General features: G+C 42.1%; 1 protein-coding gene across 3 annotated transcripts in view; it reads right to left on the bottom strand.

The window, feature by feature from the left end:
* ugp2b (UDP-glucose pyrophosphorylase 2b) overlaps positions 1-22,806 on the bottom strand; it is a 48,894-nt gene that overhangs the window by 10,972 nt on the left and 15,116 nt on the right. For all 3 annotated transcript variants that reach the window (XM_049599977.1, XM_049599978.1, XM_049599976.1), the window contains exons 4-7: positions 15,759-15,944; positions 6,940-7,073; positions 1,136-1,433; positions 479-676 (exon numbers count right to left, since the gene is read on the bottom strand). In XM_049599977.1, coding sequence (XP_049455934.1) covers positions 479-676; positions 1,136-1,433; positions 6,940-7,073; positions 15,759-15,944 — 816 coding nt within the window. The remainder of the gene's footprint in view (positions 1-478; positions 677-1,135; positions 1,434-6,939; positions 7,074-15,758; positions 15,945-22,806) is intronic.

The raw sequence follows: 22,806 nt of genomic DNA on the forward strand, positions 1-22,806 counted from the left end.
AGCCAACAACAAAACAACACAGCTGTCTGCTTTACAAGGTGTTCTCTGCATTTGCGGCTACTTCAACAAATACTGCTCCTCGCCTTACACTCATGAACGAGCAGGAAAAACAACCACCTTCTGTCTTCAAGTCTCTGCCAATCACAGCTGGTATCTCACACAGATCACTGTCATAGGTGCGAGTATTGACTCACAGGCTTTACAGCGTCTAAAAACACACAACTTTGCTGGGAGCAACAAGTTCACTGACATCACGAAAACTCACTAACTGCCATAGAGATAGAGATATCAAACAAAGATGAGAGGCAGAAGAGAATGATTCCCAGTGCTATTAACTGTTTAACTGAGCAACAGCTGGATCAAGCTATTCAATGAAAACCTGAATTGTTCTATAACTTGGTGTTGACCATGCATGAGACGTGTGTGTACTGTGTGTTATTTCCTCTTGACTGTATCTTTCAGTTTCCTCTTCACTCACCTTGGGGTTGACAATGATCTCCATGTCCATCGCCTTCTGCTCCTGCAGCCTCTTGATGGCAGCCAGCGAGATCCACAGGTTGTTGGTGTTGAAGATCTTGAACTTGGAAACTGATTTGAATTCGTCCACGTGGGCCTTGGGCACCTGGGCGATCTCCAGCAGACGCAGTTTGCCTTCATACTGGATCAGCGTGCCACCCTGGAAATCAGAGTCGGCTATTTTACAACATGTTCTCATGATTTATGTGTTGGATGGACTCCAGGGTGAAACAGAAACTTTCCTTCTTTTCCCTGAGATATATATTTTTTATAATGCCACTGCATTTTTATTGATAATGATTGCCAAAAGGTTTCTGTACAGTGTTAAAGTTTGGTTGGAGTTTCTTTATTTTCCATCCTGCTGGAACCAAAAGCAAAGCAATCCCCAGGATAACAGCTGGGATGTCCAGAGCTTCAGAGCTTCATTCATAACGTTGTCTGTTTAATCTGCTTCTATACTGTGATTTGTTCTGTTGGGATGTGCACAAAGACGTCTTATGTCTAGAGAGGAACAAATAATGCTGTGAAAACTCATACGTAGAACAAGGCCAGAATATCACACACACACACAGCAACTCTGTAACAGTATAAACATATACAAAGCTTCTCCTCCTCATACCTTGACGTCAGCGCGCGTCTTATCCGTCACCTCCATGATGAACTCGCAGCGCTTGCCATTTGGCTGGCTGACCAGGTGGTTCAGGATGTGGAGGTCGACAGTGGCTCCCAGGTTGTCGATGTTAGAGACAAAGATGTACTCCTTGCCCTGCGAGATCAGTTGGTCCAGCAGGCCTGAGTTGTAGAAGCTGGCGTAAATGTCGCCGTGCCCCGGAGGGTACCAGCCTTCTGCGCTCTGCCCAGTCATGCTCAGGTCTGTGGACACGGGGAGGAGGGACTCTTTGTTGATGCGAGGGTACCTGGACAGAGGAGAAAATGATTAAACGTTATGTTTGGTTTGCCTCAAGAAAATGCCCTCTTTTTGCTTAATTCCTTCTAAAAAATTGTTCAGCTGCAATTACAACAACTATCAGTGTAAAGTTAATCAGAAATCTGAGCTTAAAGTTGGAGTTTAAAAGCTTGGAGCAATTGAGAGGACTTTTATCTTGATCTAAAGAGGACTAAACTTAACTTAAACTGCAGTTATATATTATTTTGACCACTTGGGGGCAGTGCACCAAGCTGTTAACACAACATTTATATTGTATCATGTTACACAGTAATTATGGCGAACACCTTAGCAAACAGTGGCCTGTTTATTCACTTCAATTCAAGACAATTATTTCCAGAGGTTCAGTTTGCAGAGGCGTGTAGAGTAGGCAACACAATACAGTTAAAAAAGCATGGGAAGCTGTGCACATTATGATACAAGTAATATGGAAATGGAAAAATAAGCTGTCACAAAAATGGTGAGAGAATGAAGATGATGATGTAGTGCAAAATAAGACGTACCCACTGGCAATAATGATAATAATGAGGATAAAAGAGTAGTCATGAATTAAAAGTATCTTGCAGAAAGATGTTTCAAACTTTATTCTCAATCCTCAGCCAGATGGGCGGTTCCAATCAGATGGAGAGATGCTGCCCTGCCCACCTATGCCCACTGGCTGAGGGACATTATGTTCTCACTTAATCTTGAAAAGACTCCCTACTCAATTTGTAACTCAGATAAAAATTTCCACAAGGTTTAGGGCCCCTTCCTGAAACTTCCAGAGTGTGTTCCTCTTGCTTTCTGTCAGTGTGTACTGTGATAAAGTAGCCCATTAATCTGAACCTGCCTTTTACATAGGCATATCTCCCCTCTCTTCAAATATTGAGCCTGGCTTTCAGCTCATCTGTCATTTTTTGCTCTATTGAGGAGATGGCGAACCATCCAACTGATGATATCCCAGCTGTTATTAGGGGTTAGTGGAATGGGGAGGACTGTGATTGGATTATATGCTTTGTTCCCGTCATATATATGCTTTAAGATTGATACCTGTTGTGATTATCCATTGTGTAATCCTGTTAAAACTGGATAAAAATTGTAAGATAAAAAAAAAGTATAATGCAGTATATACGTCATAAGTCAGGATTCATCAACTACATTTGTCAAAGCGACAGAATTTCTCAAAGCAGACACTGCGGGGATGGATTTTCAAAAATATGACAATAAAAATGCATCTAGCCCTCATTAGCCTGTCCCTGTTTAATCTTTTAATTAATAATTGTTAAATAGATAAGATATTTGCCTGGGTCTGGATATTAAATCCATCCACTCCACTGAGTTGACTGAGACTGGAGACTGGGCTATTAATAACTTACTCAGAACGCTGCTGTGTCACTTATTGACACATCACTACTACTCCTTAATAGCTGAAAGATAAATTCATAGCGTCTTCGCTAACCACACATTTAGGGTTGGTAAATCATTCCTAATAAAATATATATATATTATTCTAATATTCTGCAGACTGTATGGGAGGCCTTGGGGTGCTTTACGTGTCCCGCAGTACGCCGGTTGAGAATTACTGGTATACATATACGGGTGGGGCTGCATTATTCATATTTACACATGCAGCAGACACGGAGAACAATTAGCATTTATTAAAGCCATCTAGTAGAATTTCGGGAGCAGGACCACACCTCAACCATGTCACTTCCTGCATCAACACCAACTAACCCAGTCCTCCTGTTCCACTGGTATTCTTCACCCCTCCCTCCCATCCTGTTCTTCTCTTCCTCTCCTCTACATAGAGTCCTGAGGGGTTTGTCATGCCCAGGTGCTACGGTAGATCTCCCAACGAAGCTTCCCCACACTATTTGGCAAAGCAAATAAGCTAAAAGCAGACGAAGCCTCGCACATCAGTCCCGTTTTTCTTTAATGACAGAGTTAAACGCAACTTGTTGATGGTGTGGTGCTGGTCTTGACCAACTCCTGAGGAAAAAAGGTGGCATACGTATCTGCTAAATGCTCACAAGCTAGTTGCTAACTGTGTCCATCTTAAAATGAAACCTGTTTTGATTAGAACTTCAATTTTTGGCGCAAAATACTTGTAGGAAAAAATTTCTCCACTTCTGTAGGCATGTACAGTATAAGGTCTGTACCTCTCTGTACTTCTTAAAGAAAGACCAGATGAACTCATGTATCCACAGAACTGTGAATCACAGTCTGCACATGTTTAAGAGATATAAACAGCACAAAGAGAAAACAGATAGTGTGAAATCTTTTTGCTCCACACCGGAGGTAAAGCCATGAAAACTCTGCGACTAAGCAGAATGCCAAGTGCCGTGTTCTTTTCATATCACTGCAGGACTTCAAACAACACCATCAGGGAGCAAAGTTTTTAAGGTTTTTTTTCCATGCAGGCTGATGAGGCAACAAGCCAGTTAGTCCAAACCATCATCAGTGCGTGCATTAAAGTGATCAAAGGGTTTCTGAGAAGGATCCGTGTCAGGTTGAGTTAACAAACCTCGTCATAAGGAGCAGCACTGAGTGGGAGCTGGCTGTGTTTTTGGCAGATTGAGGATATTTCAGAGAGCAGATGAGCTGGTCAGGTGAGCAGAGCTGCACGGTGGAGGCACGGAAGCCTTTTTTAATGGGGGTTTAAGACCAGCTGACTGTACTGGGATGATGATGATTCAGATGAGTGGTTTTGATATGAGCTCATAGACTTCAAAGGTTTTACATCCGCTCAGACCCAAGAACATTTTGTTATGTCCACAGAAGTTTTTTCCTGTTTTGGATCCAGTATTACTGCCTCAGGGGGAATAGTTATTGTTTCCAGAGTACACAGGGAAATGAATAATATCAAAGATTCAGTTTCGGTGTCAGTAACCGTTGAGTTGTTAAACTGATCTCAGCAGTGAATATTCTCTTTTTAAAACGTCCTCTTAAAGTTACGAACAAGACACTGTTTTTAGTGTGTTCTCATCTACTCATTGCGGTCAATTACTTTCGTTTTATCACCTGTCCTAAAAATATATCTTTTTCTATTTCTAGCTATTTCATTAGCTTAAATAGCTACATTTAGCTTGATTAGCATTTAAAATAAACCTGATTTGTGAGATCTCTTCAAGATACAGTGACTGAGAGACAGTGTTAAAGCCCAGACACACCAAATTGCTACTCACTCGGTGCATACACCAAAAAAAACCCCATCTTGCTTCAGGGTTTAATTCTGCATTATGTGGCCCACTGAAGCAGTCTTTCTCCTGCTGAGAAACACTGCTCCCATAAATATTTAATCAAATTACCACCAAGGTGATGTCAGCACAGGTGTCCTGGCCTAGTAGGTATTTGAAGGTGTATCTCTGCATTGCACTTTGTCTGATGAACAGTGTGTAACTTGAACCATCACCTCTGTGGTGATTTAAATATTTATGGGGGTATAGTCTCATGTGCTGACTATATTTTTTTTTTTTTCATCTCTTGTCCAGCACCTAGTTTTTATTGTCTTCATGTGCGTGCTTTTGTCAACTTTTCATAGACTTGACACTGTGATGATTTCACTGGTTTTCACATCATTTTTCTTGACTTGAAGAAAGTTTTCAAAATATCAAACCTCCATGGATCAAAAATCCAGAATACAAAGAGTCACATGTGACCTTGTCTGCAGTTTGAGGTGTGCTGTCAACAGTTTTACAGACGTCTCTTTTGTAATGGTGGTCTGTGGAGAAAAGTGCTTTTTGAAACTCCTCATCATCACTTACAAAGCTCTCCACAACCTGGCTCCCCCCGTACCTGTCTGAGCTCCTCCACCGGCACACTCCCTACCGCACTCTATCGACTAACCACCACACCTGGGGGGACAGGGCCTTTTCCATTCCTGCTCCCACCCTCTGGAACTCACTCCCTAAAGACATCAGAGACTCCTCCTCACTCTCCACCTTCAAGAAAACCCTTAAAACTCAACTTTTCAAAACTGCCTAAGACTTATAAATTCAGCATACTTTGCCCTTTCTTCCCTCTGTACCTCCCTACAGATTTCTTTTCTTCCTGTTTGTTTGTTTGCTGTTGTCATTCTCTGTATAGCATTTTTGAGTATCCTGATTAGCGCTATATAAATCTAATTATTATTATTTTTGGGCTGCATAAGATTTTTTCCCCTTGCAATACCAAAAATGGCCACTAGGAAATAAATGAAAGCAAGGCTGAGTGGCTTTCATGGGGGCCTAGCAGGCAGTGGTAGTCTGTATTCATCATTCAAAAAAGGAAATGGGAAGACTGGTGGGACGGACTCAAGGCGCTAATTAGCCAGTTAGCACAATGGCAACACAATCTGATGCTAAAAGAATTATCGTGGGCTAACAAACAATAACACAAACAATTACAAACTGTTTCTGCTAAAGAGCTCAATGACTAAAAAGCAAATCTTGCCTTATATAAGAAGTAATTCCCTCACTTCTATTCCTCTTCTCGTGCCCTGAGCTGAAGTGCCACAAAGTAATTTCACTCACTGATGAGCTTTGCTGTCTGCGACACAGATTCAACAAGCTGTATTGGCTGCAAAAAAGCAGACAAGGGCCAACTAGTGCCAACGGTGCGAGAAACACTGCCATTAATAATGGGGTAGACGCTCACCAACGGCCTGACATTCACCACGGGTCGACCATCAGTTTAGTGTGTCAGGGCCCTGAGACTGTTTATTCATTCTGCTCATCACTTTGGGAACCAGAGGATTTAATTTGGGCACCAAAATAATAAAATCGTCTTTTCGAATTTGTCTGAGTGATAAAGCAAATTGTTGCAGATAGTGTGATGAGCAGGTGAATTTAATTGGCCTTTTATAAATTACTCTCACATCGCAGACTTCCTTTTGTTTTCCTACTGAGTGACATTTCAACTCTTCTACCACTTTCCCTGTGCTCACATTAAATCATGGTGCGACAGTATCTTCCCCCACCACCACCGCTGCCACCATCGCTGCTGAAAACTGCTTTGTACTACACTCCTTCGGGCACATGGAACATACAAGTGCTCTGAATAATTCAGAGGGAAACAGTAAAAAGCAAGTTCCACTTGACTGACAAATTGGAGACACTACGTCATTAAATATTAACGGCTCTCTCCATACATTACATGACATTTCCTGTCTGGATGCTGCTGTGTTTCTGACAGATCAGCAGCACACAGCACGGGACTGCCCACTGGCTACTCAGACACTGAATACACACTGGCTCATTATTCAGAGTTCATTCCGTATGTTTGGGTTCAATGCTGCCAGCTGTGTTAAAAGTGTCGAAATCTGCCAGTAATGACATGGATTTAATGTTTTCTTGAATTTTGGATTTAATTTCCATCTACTTTTCAGTTTAATATCTGGTTTGACAGTAAAATAACCTCAGGGTCCCCTCAGTGTCGATGACTATAACCGTCTATCAGGAGTATTTGCTCTGCGCCCACTGTGTCTCAACTTGACATTTACTCTGAGCACACTGTCTCACCTGCTCTGGTTGAAGGTGTGTATCTTGACGCGGTGGTGTGTGTACTTCTGCAGGATCTTCTTTGTGTCTTCGTCTGTGTTGAAGGAGTTCATGAGGACCAGCGGCACGTCTGTGTCGTACGTCTTGTTCAGGTGCTGCGGGGCAACAAAGAAACTAGAATTACCACCTCGGGGTTGTTTGCCTCCGCCGACCAGACAAGTTACAGTTTACATTCATGTCTCCCCAGACACATATAATACTGTATATGCAGGCCTTCAAGGTATTCAATAAAAGGTATGTGGCGGAACGTGGATGCTCTTCACCCCTGCAGTGCATAAGATCAACACAGCTTAAAGATGGACACCTAAGACTAGTGTCACCAATTCAGTATCAGACCAGTATCTGACTTTAGGAATTCTGATTTTGGTTACTAAATTAAAAGCCTGTCTGTACTTTTGGTTTTCATGCAACAGATACTTCTCTAGTTTAAACCCTTGTTTAATTTTGACATATATATCACATGATGTTCTACTTTTAGGCTCACTTTGCCACTTAACTGATCTTTTAGCCTCGGTTCAACAGTTAGTTTTAACCAGTTGATGATGTTACCAGAGGTACGACAAGCTCATTCATCCAATATCTGCTTAACCCACAATACCCACAGTGACACATATACACCCAAATTATGCAGGCTGAGCAAATAGTTGGACACTATTCAACTAAGTTTAGTTTCTTTACAGTCTATCAGCCTCTCTCAGTAGCCAGTAATTCTCTTTTTAACTGCAATGCAGAGCGATATCTTCCTAACTCACCATAGAGCATATTATATTATATTTTTTTGGGCATTTTTGCCTTTAATCCATAGGACAGAAAGGGAGAGAGAGAAAGGGAATGACATGCAGCAAAGGGCCAAAGGCTGGAGTCGAACCCAGGCCGCTGTGGCAATAGCCTTTCACATGGGGCGCCTGCTCTATCCACTAAGCCACCAACGCCCCTGCAGGTTGTCATTTTAACTTGTAGGATATATTTTAGAAATTTTAGATGTAGTCTTTCCAATATATCTATTCTTTCAAACCTCCACGCTTCACATGTGTAAAACATAACTGGTGTGACGAGCTTGTCAAAAAGATCAAGTGCGATAAATGCGAGTAAATCAAAAAATTTTCATTTCATTTTTCAAATGTCATCACTTCATCATTTTATCCTGTTAGATATTTCCATTCCACCAACATTTCCAGGAACTTCTATTTCTGGGTAAAATAAATCCTGGTAATCTGTGTGGTTTGCATTTCCACCGCATCTCAATGTTCTGGGAAATTTTATTCAAATCAGGCTGATGACGTAGAAGATTCGACGTGTGCCCTATGTTTAGCTCCCCCAGCTAATTGGCTGGTAACATGGTAACATTAGTGCTGGTGGAGAGAGGAGGGGCTATTTGTCTGTTAGTTGTATGGATTCTTGAGCTGTGGCGAAGTGAGGTCACACTGACCTTTACCTTTGACCACCAAAATTGAATCAGTTCACTCTTGAGTCCATGTGGATGTTTGTGCCAGATGTAATGAAATTCCCTCCAGGCATTTCTGAGATGTCGCATTCATGAGAATGAGACGTGAGGTCACAGTGACAATGAGCTTTGACCAGGAATCTCTAATCAGCTCAGACATTTGTGACAAATCTGAAGAAATTCCCTGAAGGCATTCTTAAGATATCTCCTACAGATGGAAGGATAACCCAAAAAACATAATGGCGGTTGTCAGTGGAGGCATAAAAACAAACACAAACTACATACAGGAAATGTCAGCAACCGTTAGCATAATTTATCCAGTGAAGAATTACTGAGCAGCAGCATCTTGTGCAGCAACACAGCAGCAGACAGGAAATAGGTCACAGCAGTTACAGAGGGGATAACAAAGTTAAAGGTGCTATGTTTGGTAAGGATGTCAAGGATTTGAGTAAACATTTGTGCATATGTTTAGGTAATGCCAAGAAAGTCCAAAAATATACTTAAAAAGGTGTGGTGGTGCATTAATGCTATGCTATTGATATCGATGTACTATCGTAAGGAAATGCAACAAGAGATAATAGGACTTTGTTTAAGTGCTGGGCAATTAAGCAAAGGTAATTTTAAATTAGAATTTTGGCTTCCAACTATCATGAAAACAAAATGATCAAGATGAAATGATTATTGCGCAGTGTTTCATTTCACAATCCAGTTTCCAGGATGCTATTTCCATCACAGCAGTGTGTTCAGTGTTGCCAACTTTGCAACTTTCTCACTAGATTTAGACTTTTCAGATCCTCTTAGTGACTTTATTTCTAAAAAGTGACTCGCATGTTACAACTGTTGTTGTCATTTCTGTAAGTTTGTGTTTCCGTGCAGTGGCGGTGATTGGCGGATTGTTTAGGTCCTCGTTTGTGATTGGCTGCAGCCGAGGGCATTCGATTTTTAAAGGGCCAAGATGGCGGTTGCTGGCGAGCTAACAGGCATTCCTCACCTTCCTCCTCTCCCAACCGGCCACACATTGTGGTGTTGTATTATTGTATAGACTGATGTATAGTAGGGGTGGACTGCCAGTTTCGTTAGTAACACTTTTCTCCTGTTTATTTAGTTAGGGAGGTAAGCTTTATGTCATTTGTTTCTTATTCTTTGATTAGGTTATTTACTTACTCCCTGGACAGGATTGTTTTGTTTGTTATTTTGGCCTTAGTCCACCCTGACGTTATCATTTCACTCAACTCCGTTATTTAATTATTATAATAAATTCACATTATTGATCGTTCCACACGTTTGTGGCTACTTGGGACTTGGGGAAGATGGGGCCTTTCATGTTGTGTCTCAGACACCCCTAGACTGGGCATAGCAAATTTAGCGACTTATTCAGACCAGAAAAAAAGCCAGGAAACGTTTCATATATACTGTAATTCATTTTCTATGTATGCTTAGAGTAATCACAGTCCAATGCTCTTTCCCCAAAAGCACAAGGTCTCTCCCTCTCCTCTTGTGCTGTATTTAAGTTTGAATGTTTAAATATTATTTATTTTAATTATTTACATTGTGTTTATTTTATTGTTTTCAGTTGAAATACATTTAAAGATCAAGAAAATTCACTGTTAAAAATACAGGTTTTTTTTAGGGGCTCAGTAAATGCATGGCGTTACCAAAGTCCCTGAGTGATCGTGTTAAATAATCTTGATTAGTTGGTAAGCACTCTCGCCTCACAGCAAGAGGGTTGCCGGTTCGATCCCGGGTGTGGGAGCCTTTCTGTGCGGAGTTTGCATGTTCTCCCTGTGTCAGCGTGGGTTCTCTCCGGGCACTCTGGCTTCCTCCCACAGTCTAAAGGCATGCAGGTTGGGGACTAGGTTAATTGGTGACTCTAAATTGTCCGTAGGTGTGAATGTGAGCGTGAATGGTTGTTTGTCTCTATGTGTGTCAGCCCTGCGATAGTCTGGCAACCTGTCCAGGGTGTACCCTGCCTCTCACCCGATGTCAGCTGAGATAGGCTCCAGCCCCCCCGCGACCCTCAAGAGGATGAAGCGGTTAGAAGATGAATGAATGAATGAATGAAGATTTTTTTGCCATAATTAAGAAGCTCATTTTGTACAGATTATATTGAAGATAAATTAATTAGAACTGCTATACAACATTGGAATACAGGAGTATATAGAAAGCAGGACATATGTGTGAATGCAGGTGTGTATGTACAGTATATGCATATGTATATACACATATACTGTAACATATGAATGTATATGCATATGTATCTGTAAGTGCAGTTGTGTATGCAGGTATGTATACATTCATGCAGATTTAAACAGTATATGCTGCTGTTTCTTTCTTTTTGTGTGGAGATATTTAAGATATTTTTGTTTTCAGTGCAATAAAAATGATTTAAAAAACAGCTAAAGTTGAATGTCTACAACTAAAAACCTTTTTTTGCTGTGTTTGAGAATCTTTAAACATAAATTTCGGTGACAGTTCAAGTACTTGGGCTTCTTTTTTAAAGGAATGAGATTAGCTGACATCACAGCAGCAACAAAACACACCTCCCTGCATCAATATAACACGTAATGAATACTAAGAACAACAGCTCAAGAGACAATATTTCCAAAACTTGATTGTGTGATTAGGATGAATACAAAAAGAGGAAAAAACACCTGAGGAGAAATGGAAGCATTTCTTTTTTTCTACCTACCAAGATAAGAGAAAATTAAAATGAGTAAGGGAGGAGAATGAGAAATGGGATATGAATCAGCAGGGTGAAGCTGACGTGAGGAAGTTGCTAAAGAGTTGAATTTCCAGCCTGTGGCAGAAAACAAGGAGTGATTACACTTTACTAAACTCCAGCTCTTTTTTTCCGGTAATAAATGCAGATGGGTGTCGGCCGGATTTATGTTTTATGCAAACGAACACTGACCTCTCCTTTACGAGAGTTAAACGAATCGGCAAACTGTGCGTGACTGTGTATAATTCCCCACACCTTTCTGTAAAACTGTTGTGTCACTTCAGGATGTTAAAGACCACTGTGAACACCCCTAGTGCTCACACACATTATACTGCAAACAAATTAAAATCCCACTAACGTGCTTAATAGCATGTTGACAGTGGGTGTATGGAGAGGAGGGATGACAGTGACTGTGAAAGCAAACCGCCCCTGACAAGTTGCCCAGTTTGACCAAACAGCCAGTGCTATTGTGCAGTAAGGTGCATCTACTGGATCTTTAAGTCACTTTATGTAGAATTTGCACCTTATTATTGCATCTTTTTAAACTTTTTTCCCTAGTTTTTATTGCTATAAAAGGCCTCAAATAACAGCTTCTGAGTAGGCCCAACCTACTTTTGATTTAAATTCCACCCACTTCCAGCACAAACCCTGCCTATTCCAAGTACAGATAATTTAGTTGGTTGAATAGATACAGATACAGATAATGGTGTACTAACTTATCCTACTGACTAGTTTCTGTTGTGTGACTTTTGGAACCAACTTAACCGTGTCGTTTCTGATGTCTGCCTGTCCAAATTGGGAGCGTAAGATCGATAACAAACAGTTGTCAGTGGCGTCTCAGGCTGCTTTCACACCTGCCCTGTTTGGTTAGGTTCAATCGAACTATGCCCAAAGGTTTGTTTGGGCAGGTGTGAACACAGCAATCACACTCAGGTGTGCACCAAAACAACCAGACTGAGACCTTCTTGAAGAGGTGGTCTCGGTCTGGTTACAAATTAACTCCAGTGCGGTTCGTCTGTGGTGAGAACGTGTTCCTACCTGGATCTGAACCAGCTGCAGTCACATGACACATTGTTTGGGTTAAACATGAGCATGTTACAGTCCTGGAGGATTATTAATGTGCACCTCCTCCTGTACTGCCTTAATATGCACATTCAGCACATCCAATGCATCAAAATATTGTTTTCTAGTTGGAGCCGCGCCTCGTTTTCAAACTGTATGGTTTGACTAAAATGAACAATGACAGCAATATAGTCCACGATGAGCAGCGCTAAAATCAACCTGCGTAGTTGTCCCTCCATTGTGACATTAGAAAGTGTCACATTTATCTTGCAAGTGTACTCTTCTTCAATGTTTTGTTTACTTCCTGGATTTTTCCCACATGGAAATTCTGACCAATCAAGAGCAGCTTTCTCACACAAGGCATTTGATCTGGTCCGCTTGTAAATGCTGCCGTGAGAACATGAACCAACTCTAGACAATTATACAGCTTTGCAAAATTAAACAAAACAAAATTAGTCCCTTATTCAGACCAAAGCAAGACAACTCTAGGTCTGAAAGCACCCTTAGTCATGAAGGATGCACAGCAATGTGCCTGGGCAGCGCTGCTATGCAAAAGAAGAGAGGGGGACAAACTCCATGGCCTGTGTTTATTCTGCGCTGCATACATGGGAATGAAATAAAATGCATTTGAATACATTTCTTGCTTTTACCCTGATGGTGTGAATAAGTCACTAAATTTGTGGCTAAATTGTTCCCAGGAACAAAACCAGTGTTTATTGTTGTTTCATTACTGATTGAAGGCGTGTGTCTGTCACGGCGAGTGCTTCCTCCCACTGAAAGTGTTTGAGGCAGCAGCGGGGCCAGACTGATTCGTCATCAGGATGGTCTCACCAGACTAATGTGACTGTGCCCTTCAAGTGTTTCTGTCAGTTGGACTGTTTTTGTAACTTTGAGCTGCGCTCTTTTAAACTTCCATGACTCAACTTGTTAATTTAACACGTATAAACGAGACAGTCGCTCAAGAAAGTGGTAAATCTTCAGCAGTCAGGTGGCACCATTCCAATAAACCTGAGTGTTGTCCAATCTTCCACATCTGCTCTAAGTGTGTGTGTACAGGTCTCTGCACTAAAAATGCTCCTAAATAAATATGCATGAGGGGCGTTCTCACACAGGAGACCCAGTTGGGGGTCGGTGTGTGTCTATGGGATCCATTTTCTTTCTTTCTAAATGGGCCAATTCAGTCAGGAGGTAATCTGACCAGACCTGAGCAGAAAATGGAGAGCAGTGACTCGGACACAGAGAGCAGTGTGCCGGGAGGAGAGAGGCGTCCCATGAGGCTGTTATGAAACACACACAAATACCACGCGGCCACACACCCTCTACATAAACTCAATTACACAATGCTGTACACACCGAAGTTCTGGCATCATCATGGTCTCTGACTGACTCAGGACAGATTTCTTTAACCTCACTTTAACTCCCCAAAACGTGAGCTTGAGCACGTGATGCTGTGGTTCTCATTTCTTTATTTGTGAAGCATATATTAAGTTTGAGCCAACATAAATGAATCAATGGATTCGTTGTTATACTGATGTATGGAATCCGTATTTTAATGTCATGTCTTGAAATATGTTCAAGTGCAAACAACCACAACCCCTCCAGCACACAGTCTTCTCCCTGCCAGTCCCACAGACCTGCGGACATGCACACCAACAGATCCTCTTTCACTACAACTTCCCCCCAGACATCACACTGAGCTCCTTTCAGAAGACCTTCAGGTCTTTTTCCAAAAAAACGCACGTCTCTCCCATGGCGCCTCGGATACATAAACTAATAGAAGCCTGTGCCTGGAGGATGATTCACCTGCAGCGTGTCGTGGGGAGAAAGACAAAGAACAAGACATATGCTTGTGATTTTCTGTTTATGAAAAGAAGAGCTGCCGTTATTCTTTCCCCTGAATCCTCTGATATATTTTTCTGTACTTTTTGAGTTTGGGGTGGTAAAGAAAAGTCAAAGCTCCCCTATGACACACACACATACACACACTAATCAAACATCACTACATCAGGGCAAACAACCGTTCACAGATCATACAAGTGTTACATCAAACAATACGTCCCTTTCTACTCCTCTGCTCCGCCCATTAAGACATCATAACCACATCATACAGGTTTTTGTGGCGGCCGGCAACCTCAGGATCAGGCTGCATTCACACCAAATCAGCTGTTGTAGTGATAAGCCTGCAGAGCCGGGCAGCGGTGTTGGAGTATGACTTAAATGGCCCATTTGTTGAGGTGTGAAGGGTGGAGACCAACTCTAGAAAGCCAATCTCCTCATCTGAGCGACATGAATATTTGTCTTTGGTAAGTTGACTTAAAAGATCTGTTGAACTGCTGTTGATTAGCGTAACTGTACTATCTTTACTGCCACAAAAGACACACATGCTCACACACACAAACTAACAGAGTTCTCTTATTTGTAGGATAGTACACACAAGGTGTTATTTCTTTTGCTCGTTATAATATTCATAACAGAAAGAGCCTGTATGACTTGTTCCCACAGACGGCACTACGTGATTGGCCACCGCAGCGGGACGTCAGGTTACATTTCTCCAAAGGTGATTTTAACCCTTTTAATACTGCTGGTTCAAGGTGGGAATATTGCACGTTATGCCACAGTTGGTGTGTCTGCACTCAGGACAGGCAGGTGAGCAGTAAACCATGAATGTAACAGTGAATGGTCAGTGTGAGCTACAGTTTGTCAGAACCGCCAGACCAGTAAAGCTACTTCAGCGGTACATAGAGAAATCGTCTCTCATGTTCTTTGTCATCTGCTCTTCTGATCAGCCTTCGAACTATTGAGAACAAATATCTGCTAATAACGATCGATCAGTGCACCCTTATCTGGGGGTGTTCAATTTATAATCCTCGCTCGTTCTCGACTCTGGCTGCTCAAAGCAAGGATAGCGAGTTAACTGTGTATGAGTAGATTTCATCGCAGCGGCACTGCTAGGGGAAATACTGCTCGTGTTCAACTTAAGTAAAAATAAAAGACAACCAATCAGCACCACAGGTGGGACTAATACTATTGACAAACTGAAGCTGAGCTGTAGTCAAGCGGTCCACGAGAGCCAGTGAGGAGTGATAACAACAATGGTGAACGCTGTAGACAAGACAGATGCTGCCCTGAATCAACATGTCTTCTCAATATCACCTGTCATTGTAATTAGTTTGATTTGGCTCCGCTCCACTCTTAAAATCTCAGCAAACAGGTATGTTGGCACGGCTTCATATCAGTGTGGACTACACTGGTCCTCAGTGATTGGTCAGGGAAAATTAAATCCTCCTCCCCCAGTGAAATCGGTTAGAGTGGACACAGTGCCAGACTGAAGATGGTAACGGAGTGTAACGAGTTGACAGTTCTGTCTGATATCAGGCATAAAGGACCTCTGCTATCATAAAAAACTCCTCAGTGAAGAAAATGACTGATGGCACAAAGTTACGGTTCTTTGTGAACAGCGGCAGGTCACAGTGGTCTTTCTCTATTCAAGTCTTTCACAGCATTCACTAAGTAAAATCTGTAATTCAGAGCTACTGAACAATCATGTTTCTGTACCTCTATCTGCTGCACAGTGAGGTCCAGGAAGGTGTTCTCGTTGCGGACACTGATCAGGCTCTTGGGGCCTTTGCATCCCATGCTGGTGCCCAGGCCTCCGTTCAGCTTCACCACCACCAGCTTGTTCAGACAGTCAGCCACATTGTTCGGCAGGCCTCGGCCAGCGACCTTGTCATAGGGCTGGATCTGGAGGAGAGGAAGAGAGAGAGCGTCAGGGAAACAGCAGGTGTAGCTATGAAGTGCTTTCAAAACCAACCACTTTACAGGTCTTATAATTTCTTCTCTTATTTGTCTTTTGGTGCAAGTGATTGCTGCTGTTGAACATTTTTCAACTCTCACAGAGCACAGAGCAGAATTCACACTCAGAGCCTCGTCACACTGCTGGCGTTTGTGGAGTAGTGTAAATACATGGCGCTCCCATTGCAAATAACCAAAGAATTATGCTGGCCTCTGGTGAAAAACACATTGGGGATCATGGCAAGGTGTGGCATGTGTTCTGTCCTCATATTTTGTGGCATGTTTTTGTGTGAACGGTGCAGATAGTAGCATTTATTATGATGATTTAATGTACAACACAGCCAGTTTCATAATGTAGTCTTCAGCACTTCTGGTGGCAAGGCAGTAAAAACCACTGGAGTATGGAGTGTGTCTACGTGTGTGTGTATGTGAGGCCACGCTACTAGGTCAATACTACAGTTCTCACATCAGCGTATTCACACATTATGTATTGACTTTTTCATTCTCTCCCACAGGGCAGGAAGGCGTGAAGGGAGGATGTGAAAGAGGATGTGACCGTTTAAAAAGAGCAAACTGCCAACGTTTTGTGAACCATGGACACTGGCTCATTTGGATGGTGCTGGCACCTGGATCGTGATTGCTCCTGCTGCTCGGGTCCTGCATGACGCCCACTGCTGCTGTTATTGTCATTAGTCATATCTCTGTAATTGTTATAGTTCTTAATGTTATTATTGTTCTTGCTGTTCATCTCTGTCTCGCTGTCCCTTTCTCTTTCCCCGTATTTATGTGTATCCCTCTCTGTCTTTCCCTCCCTCTCCCCCTCTGTGTCTTTCACTCTGGATCTCCCTTTTTCTCTCTCCATCACTCTTTCTCTCTCCCCCTCCTTCTCTCTATCCCTGTCTTTTGCCCTCTCTCCGTTCCTCTCCGTCTCTGTCTCGAGTTCTGCTCAAAGTTACTGCTACTTTAAAGGGCGTTTCACTTTGCCACTGTTGCGTACGTGCTCGCTCTTGGTGGGAATTTCTACCATGCGTGCACATGTCGCAAACAGTTGGGTCTCTGTAAATTAGTCTGGACCTGCTCCATACAAAAAGTGTCCTGAGATCATTTTAGTTATGATTTGGCGCTCTATAAATAAACTGTCTTGACTTGACTGGGCTTGGTTTGTATAAATTCACAGAAATTTCATCATCAAACTAAAAGTGAAACAGCAGCAGGATCTGTTTTCGACACAAAAATCACTGCCTCCCCACAGTTGTTGTTTGTCTCCTCAAGTTTCATTCAGCGTGACTGAATTTTATTCTTTTGGGAATTTTTAAAATCAAGTTAAAAAAAAACTGCGACAAATGTACAGAAGCATTCAGGGACAGCAAACTCTAACCAGATGTCACAACAGCTTTTTGTTGTTAGGAAGCGAGTGAGCGTGTCAGTGTTTAAGTCCAGCTCTGTGTGTCTCGAGATACAACAATAAATATGTAAGTGATTCTCGATGGTGTATGCGTGTGTGCACATGTGTGTGTTTGGAAATGAAAAGGCCAGGAGGTCATCCTGTGTCCTTTCCTGCTAAAAGCACACAGTCACCAATCAGTGACAGCGGACATGCAGCAGAGCTCCTGATGGAAACAGGCACTCTGTCCTGTGGTGTTTACCCTCTCTCTCTCTCTACTGACTCCTCACCCCCACCACGTCACACCACACGGGGGCTGAGGCCACAAATAAAACAGACAACCTTGACACAGCTGCCGCTCACTCTCTGTCCTTTGCAGAGATGGGAGGTGATCATCACGAGGGACAAAGGATGTTTCATGGTCAGAAGTTGTAAAAAAAAAAAAAAGTAAGAAAATGTAAGAAAAACAATGTATAGACTTATTAAAAAGTAATCCTCTTGATCATTACTTATGACTATGAGTGTGGCGGTGTATTTATGTGCAGAGAGCATGAGGCAACCTCTGGGCCTGACAAGTGAAGCAAAAAACTGCAGTTTCTCAAATGGCCACATGAGGCTGGCTCCAAAGGTGAATCCCCACAGACCCCCATGTTAAACTGCCCAACTTTACAGCAGAAATAAACATGTTTTATAGCCCGGTACAAAAATTACTTTGGTCTCTATAGCTATTTTCTCCATTCGTGACTGTTTACATTTTATCAAGGCTAAAAGTTAAGCATAATTAAAGGTGAAGTCACTTTAAGCGACAGGCTGCGAGGCGTCACCTTAAATAGTTCCAGTCACTCAACCACCATTGCTCATCCCCAAGTCAACCCTATTCTCAAACTATGGTCATCTTGGGTCACTTCTGGCTCTGAAAAAATCCAAGATGGTGATGGCCAAAATGCCAAACTCAAGACTTCAAAATGAATGGGAGATTCTAAGCTTTCCTTGGCACAGCACTCCGGTGAAGTAAGGACTTCATAAAAAGGCAGCGATCATGTAGTAGTAGCAGCACACATCAAAGAGAAAGCTGCAAAGCTTGTGGACACTGTGCTAGAAAAAAGCAAATATAGTGAGGCAAAGCAGACAAAGCTCGTTCCAAAACAAGAGCGAATCTGGGACTTTCAATCTGGGACACGACAATCCCTGTATAGTAAACCTTTATCCGACTGGCGTGAAAGAAATGCAAATGACTGATAACCCTTGCTGTTAACCTGCACTACAGTGTTAGCTGACACAAATCCTTGCAGGTACTGGGAAATAAAAGAGAGAGTAAGCAAGAATTTAAAGGGGAAGGAAGAGGGCTTTGGCATGTGTGCAAAATGTTTTTCAGCTGGGATCCCCATCCTACCCCTGTACCCCCGGAGTTACACAGCTTCCACTCACAGATGTTTATTTCCCTTTCTGGGCAACACAGATGGGGGCTGCTTTTTTGTTTCCTTGTGTGTGCCTGTGTGAGAGAGCCAGACCAACCAAGTTACCACAACACCCAGCAGCCAGCAGGGAAGACCTCTTTGACCGGGCTGCTGGATAAAACTATTAATTCCTAAGCTATCAGTTCTTGCACAAACTGCCATGTACTGTTTCTGCTTCTCACTTTGACTGACTAGCTGCTGTCAGCTGTGAGTGAAGATCTGGATGAAACCCACGGGACATCTTCTCTACAGCAAAGAGAGCCCAGCCATGGATTATAGTTCTGGATTGACACAGATACAAAATGTTATACAACTAAAATATGGTTTGCACAACATGTTAATCAGCATCAGTGGAGGAGGGACTACGTCTGCAAGACTGGAGTCAAACACTGTTTCCACTTAAGTGCAGCAGCAGCACAGATTTGATGTAACTAAGAGGACTGTGTGGCATGTTTATCTTGTTGTTGACTTAACAACAGTAGTTAGAAAGTTATTACACTACTCCCTGGACGTGACATGGACCAAATCCAACACAGTTTATCCTTAATGTTCTTCAGACATCTCTGCAAAACTTCCAACGAGCACTGATTGCCTATCAGACGAAATGAGTTTCACTCTCAGAGAAGTCTTCCTTTCATCATTACATATAATGGCACTGAAATTGAAGTTGTTCAATCTTATATATATCTGTGAATTAGGTGAGATAGAAGTCTCACTTTTCAATCTCGTGAGGAACAACTGGCACAGAATCTAAAAATAAAAATTGGTTTCTTATATCAGGAGAAGTGTTTTTTTTTTTTTTCTCTTGAGGAAAGGAGAAAGATTGTGCAATCGACTGTAGAGATATCCTGCACGCTCTCACTGCTCATTCCACCTTACAACAACCTGATACAGTTCACCACTGCCGTGTTTGTAGTGCAGTAGTGTTTCACTTATTTAGTCCAGATCATTTTCATACATCCATTTTCAACCGCTTATCCAAAGTCAGGTCACATGGGCAGCAGGAGGAGCAAAGTATTCCAGACGTTCCTCTCCCCAGCAACACTTTCCAGCTCCTCCTGAGGGACCCCAAGGCGTTCCCAGGCCAAATGAGATATGTAGTCCCTCCAGCATGTTCTGGGTCTACTAGTGGGACGTGCCCAGAACACCTCTAACAGGAGGCACCCAGGAGGCATCCTGATCAGATACCTGAACCACCTCAACTGACCCCTTACGAAGCGAAGGAGCAGCAGCTACTCCGAACTCCCTCTGGATGTCTGAGCTCCTCACCTTATCTCTAAGGCTGAGCCCAGCAACTCCACAGAGAAAACTCATTTCAGCTGCTGGTATCCGCGACCTCATTCTTTCAGTCACTACCCAGAGCTCATGAACTATGGTCCAGACCATTTGATACTAATGAAAGATTTCGTTTTATTTAGAGCTGTGACTATTAATCGATCGAAAGAAGATCAATCTGCAACTATTCTGATATTCTTTCTCAACAATTAATCTGTTTTATTAATTTCATAGACTTGCAAAACAAAGTTCAACAGTAGAAGAGAAGTGAAACATCTCAACACACTTTCACATCTCTCTATCTGGTTCACGGCCCAACAGCTCCACCAGTTACATCTGGCTTTTATCTGAGGGCTTTGACTCAAATACACAATGATAAATGCCAGTGTGGATTAAATGCCCCAACTTGTATTATATTTTACAGAAATATCAGGTCAATTATGTTTCTCACAACAGCAAAAAGAAGCTGTCCAGTATATTAAATGGAGGGCATCTGATCTTGAACCATTATATCTCCCAAAATACTAAGAGAAGTTTATAATTTTCACCAAGTTTCACCATCTGCTTCACCTTTGCCATCAAGTTGCAGCACTAACTGTCATGTCAGAATAATGCACATCTTAGTGGCTGCAGGAGAGGATTTTACCGTCAGCAACGTAAACAGTATTAGCAGATGTATCAACAGTATGAAGATCTCTCGAGGTTATTACAGGGCAGTATTCAGTAGGAACTACAGAGCAGGTAAATCCAGCGCTCCCTTTGACACAGATGTTTAATCTGATTGTGACACACCTTAATTCCAAACCTCAGACAAGGGAAAACGAAATGGTATGTATGTTAATGAAGAGCACACAGGATAGTGGTTGTTTTAAGTACTTCTGAACCTTGACAACCTGGATTTCCTATAGATGTATAAAGAGAACTAGATACAGTGTGCATTCTTATGAAGGCTGCTCAGCGCTGCATGAAGCCAAAAGGGCTCAATTTCCAGAGTACTAAATCACCCAGGTCTTCCGTGTTGTGGGGCCCATAGAACAAGTGCACTAGAGTCTTACGCCCAATGTGAGTAATGCATGACAGTTACCTTGCTTAACTGCTGTGGCTTGCACACGTGCTGTGTTCCCACAGAGAGGAATGCTGCTGTGGTGCTGCTGCAGAACTACCTGCTGCTATAACTACTGTATTTCCACAATTAAAAGCCGGTATTCCACTCAGTTATGGAGAGGTGTAAGCCACTGCACTGTCAACAACACAGTCAGGAAAATATTTCACAATAAAAAGGCCTGGTGTTAACAAATGTAGGGATTCTGTTGACAGAAACTGTGTCAGAAATGGAAACAGGAAGGTTGAGTTAAAAAAAAAAAAACATAATGCAACAATAAAGACATTTAAAATGTCATGAAAGGTTGTGTAATGTCAATATAATTATCAAAACACCATTTTATAAGTCTATTTTTACTGAAAACCATGTACGTGACACAGAAAAAATAGGCAAGACTCCTAATCTCTAGATTCTCTAGAAAAAATGTTTGTATGTGTAACAAGGACATAATTCAGCATATTAATTGGCACTATCCACATGTCTACTAACAATATCAATGAGTATATTATCTGCTGCCCATTAAAAGAGCTCCATCTCCTTCTTCCTGTGTCTTCGTCACCACTGTTCTCTCATCAAGATGCCCAAAATATACCAATTAATTATTGCTGTGGCAGGTCAGCCTGTCATCTCCACTATCCACAGTCACGAGTGGGCAATCTGTGTCAAAACTGGCTATACAGACTAAAAAGCTCCTGCATTATTAATTTGGTTGGAGGAAGATTTTGAATCCAGCAGCTGTCTTTGGCAGTGGTTGTTAAAGTTTTTTATAGTTTACTTTTCTTTCTGCTGCTTCCTTTACTCTCACTCACTGTGTTGGGATGCTGCCAAATGATGCATCTTTACCCTCACGCTCACTCCTGCTCAGCCTGTTTCTCCATCTCATTACTGTGTGTCACTGTCATTTTCTATTTCACTTAATGTTCCCTGTTTCAATACTTGTCTCGCCACTTTCCTCTCCAAAGCTCTAATCTTCTCACTGCCTCCGACTCTCTTTATGTAACTCTCAATTTCACTGTAAAGCCTCCTCCTTTCGCACTTCGTTCAGCTTTTCCTGCTCCTCTCACCATCTTTAATCTTCTCCATCTCCCTCCCTCTCCCTCCCTTGCTCTCGCCAGATTCTGAGCTCGTAAAAATAAACGAGGTGGCTCAGAATTGGGAAGTGATGCAGTTACTCTTCACTTGCTACAGACTGAGGAGGCAAAGACAGATCAGGCTTTGTGTTTGTGCGTTTGGTTACAGAGTCCAGTGCCAGGCCGGCAACTGAGGAAGTTTTGTCAGTGGTCAGTGAGACAGAATCAAACATGGTCAACAAATGCCAGGCAGAAACATCTCAGGTGTGAAACTGGTTGAACCTGTGAGATTTCTTTTGACAGAATATTTGGTTGTATTTCACAACAGGAAGTGCAGACATCCTATTGGACAGCAAATCTTGTTTGTTATAACTGGTGAGCAAATGACTGGGAGTCTCAGGAATTACAGGTTTCCTTCCTTCCTTGAGCATATCTCAAAAATCTGAGTGTACTGATAAACAGTTATTATGTTTTAATACTTTATCATTTTTATACTTTTCTCAGCTACGTATACTGAATACAA

Source organism: Epinephelus fuscoguttatus, linkage group LG16 (assembly GCF_011397635.1).
Source record: "Epinephelus fuscoguttatus linkage group LG16, E.fuscoguttatus.final_Chr_v1".
Classification (NCBI taxonomy): domain Eukaryota; kingdom Metazoa; phylum Chordata; class Actinopteri; order Perciformes; family Serranidae; genus Epinephelus; species Epinephelus fuscoguttatus.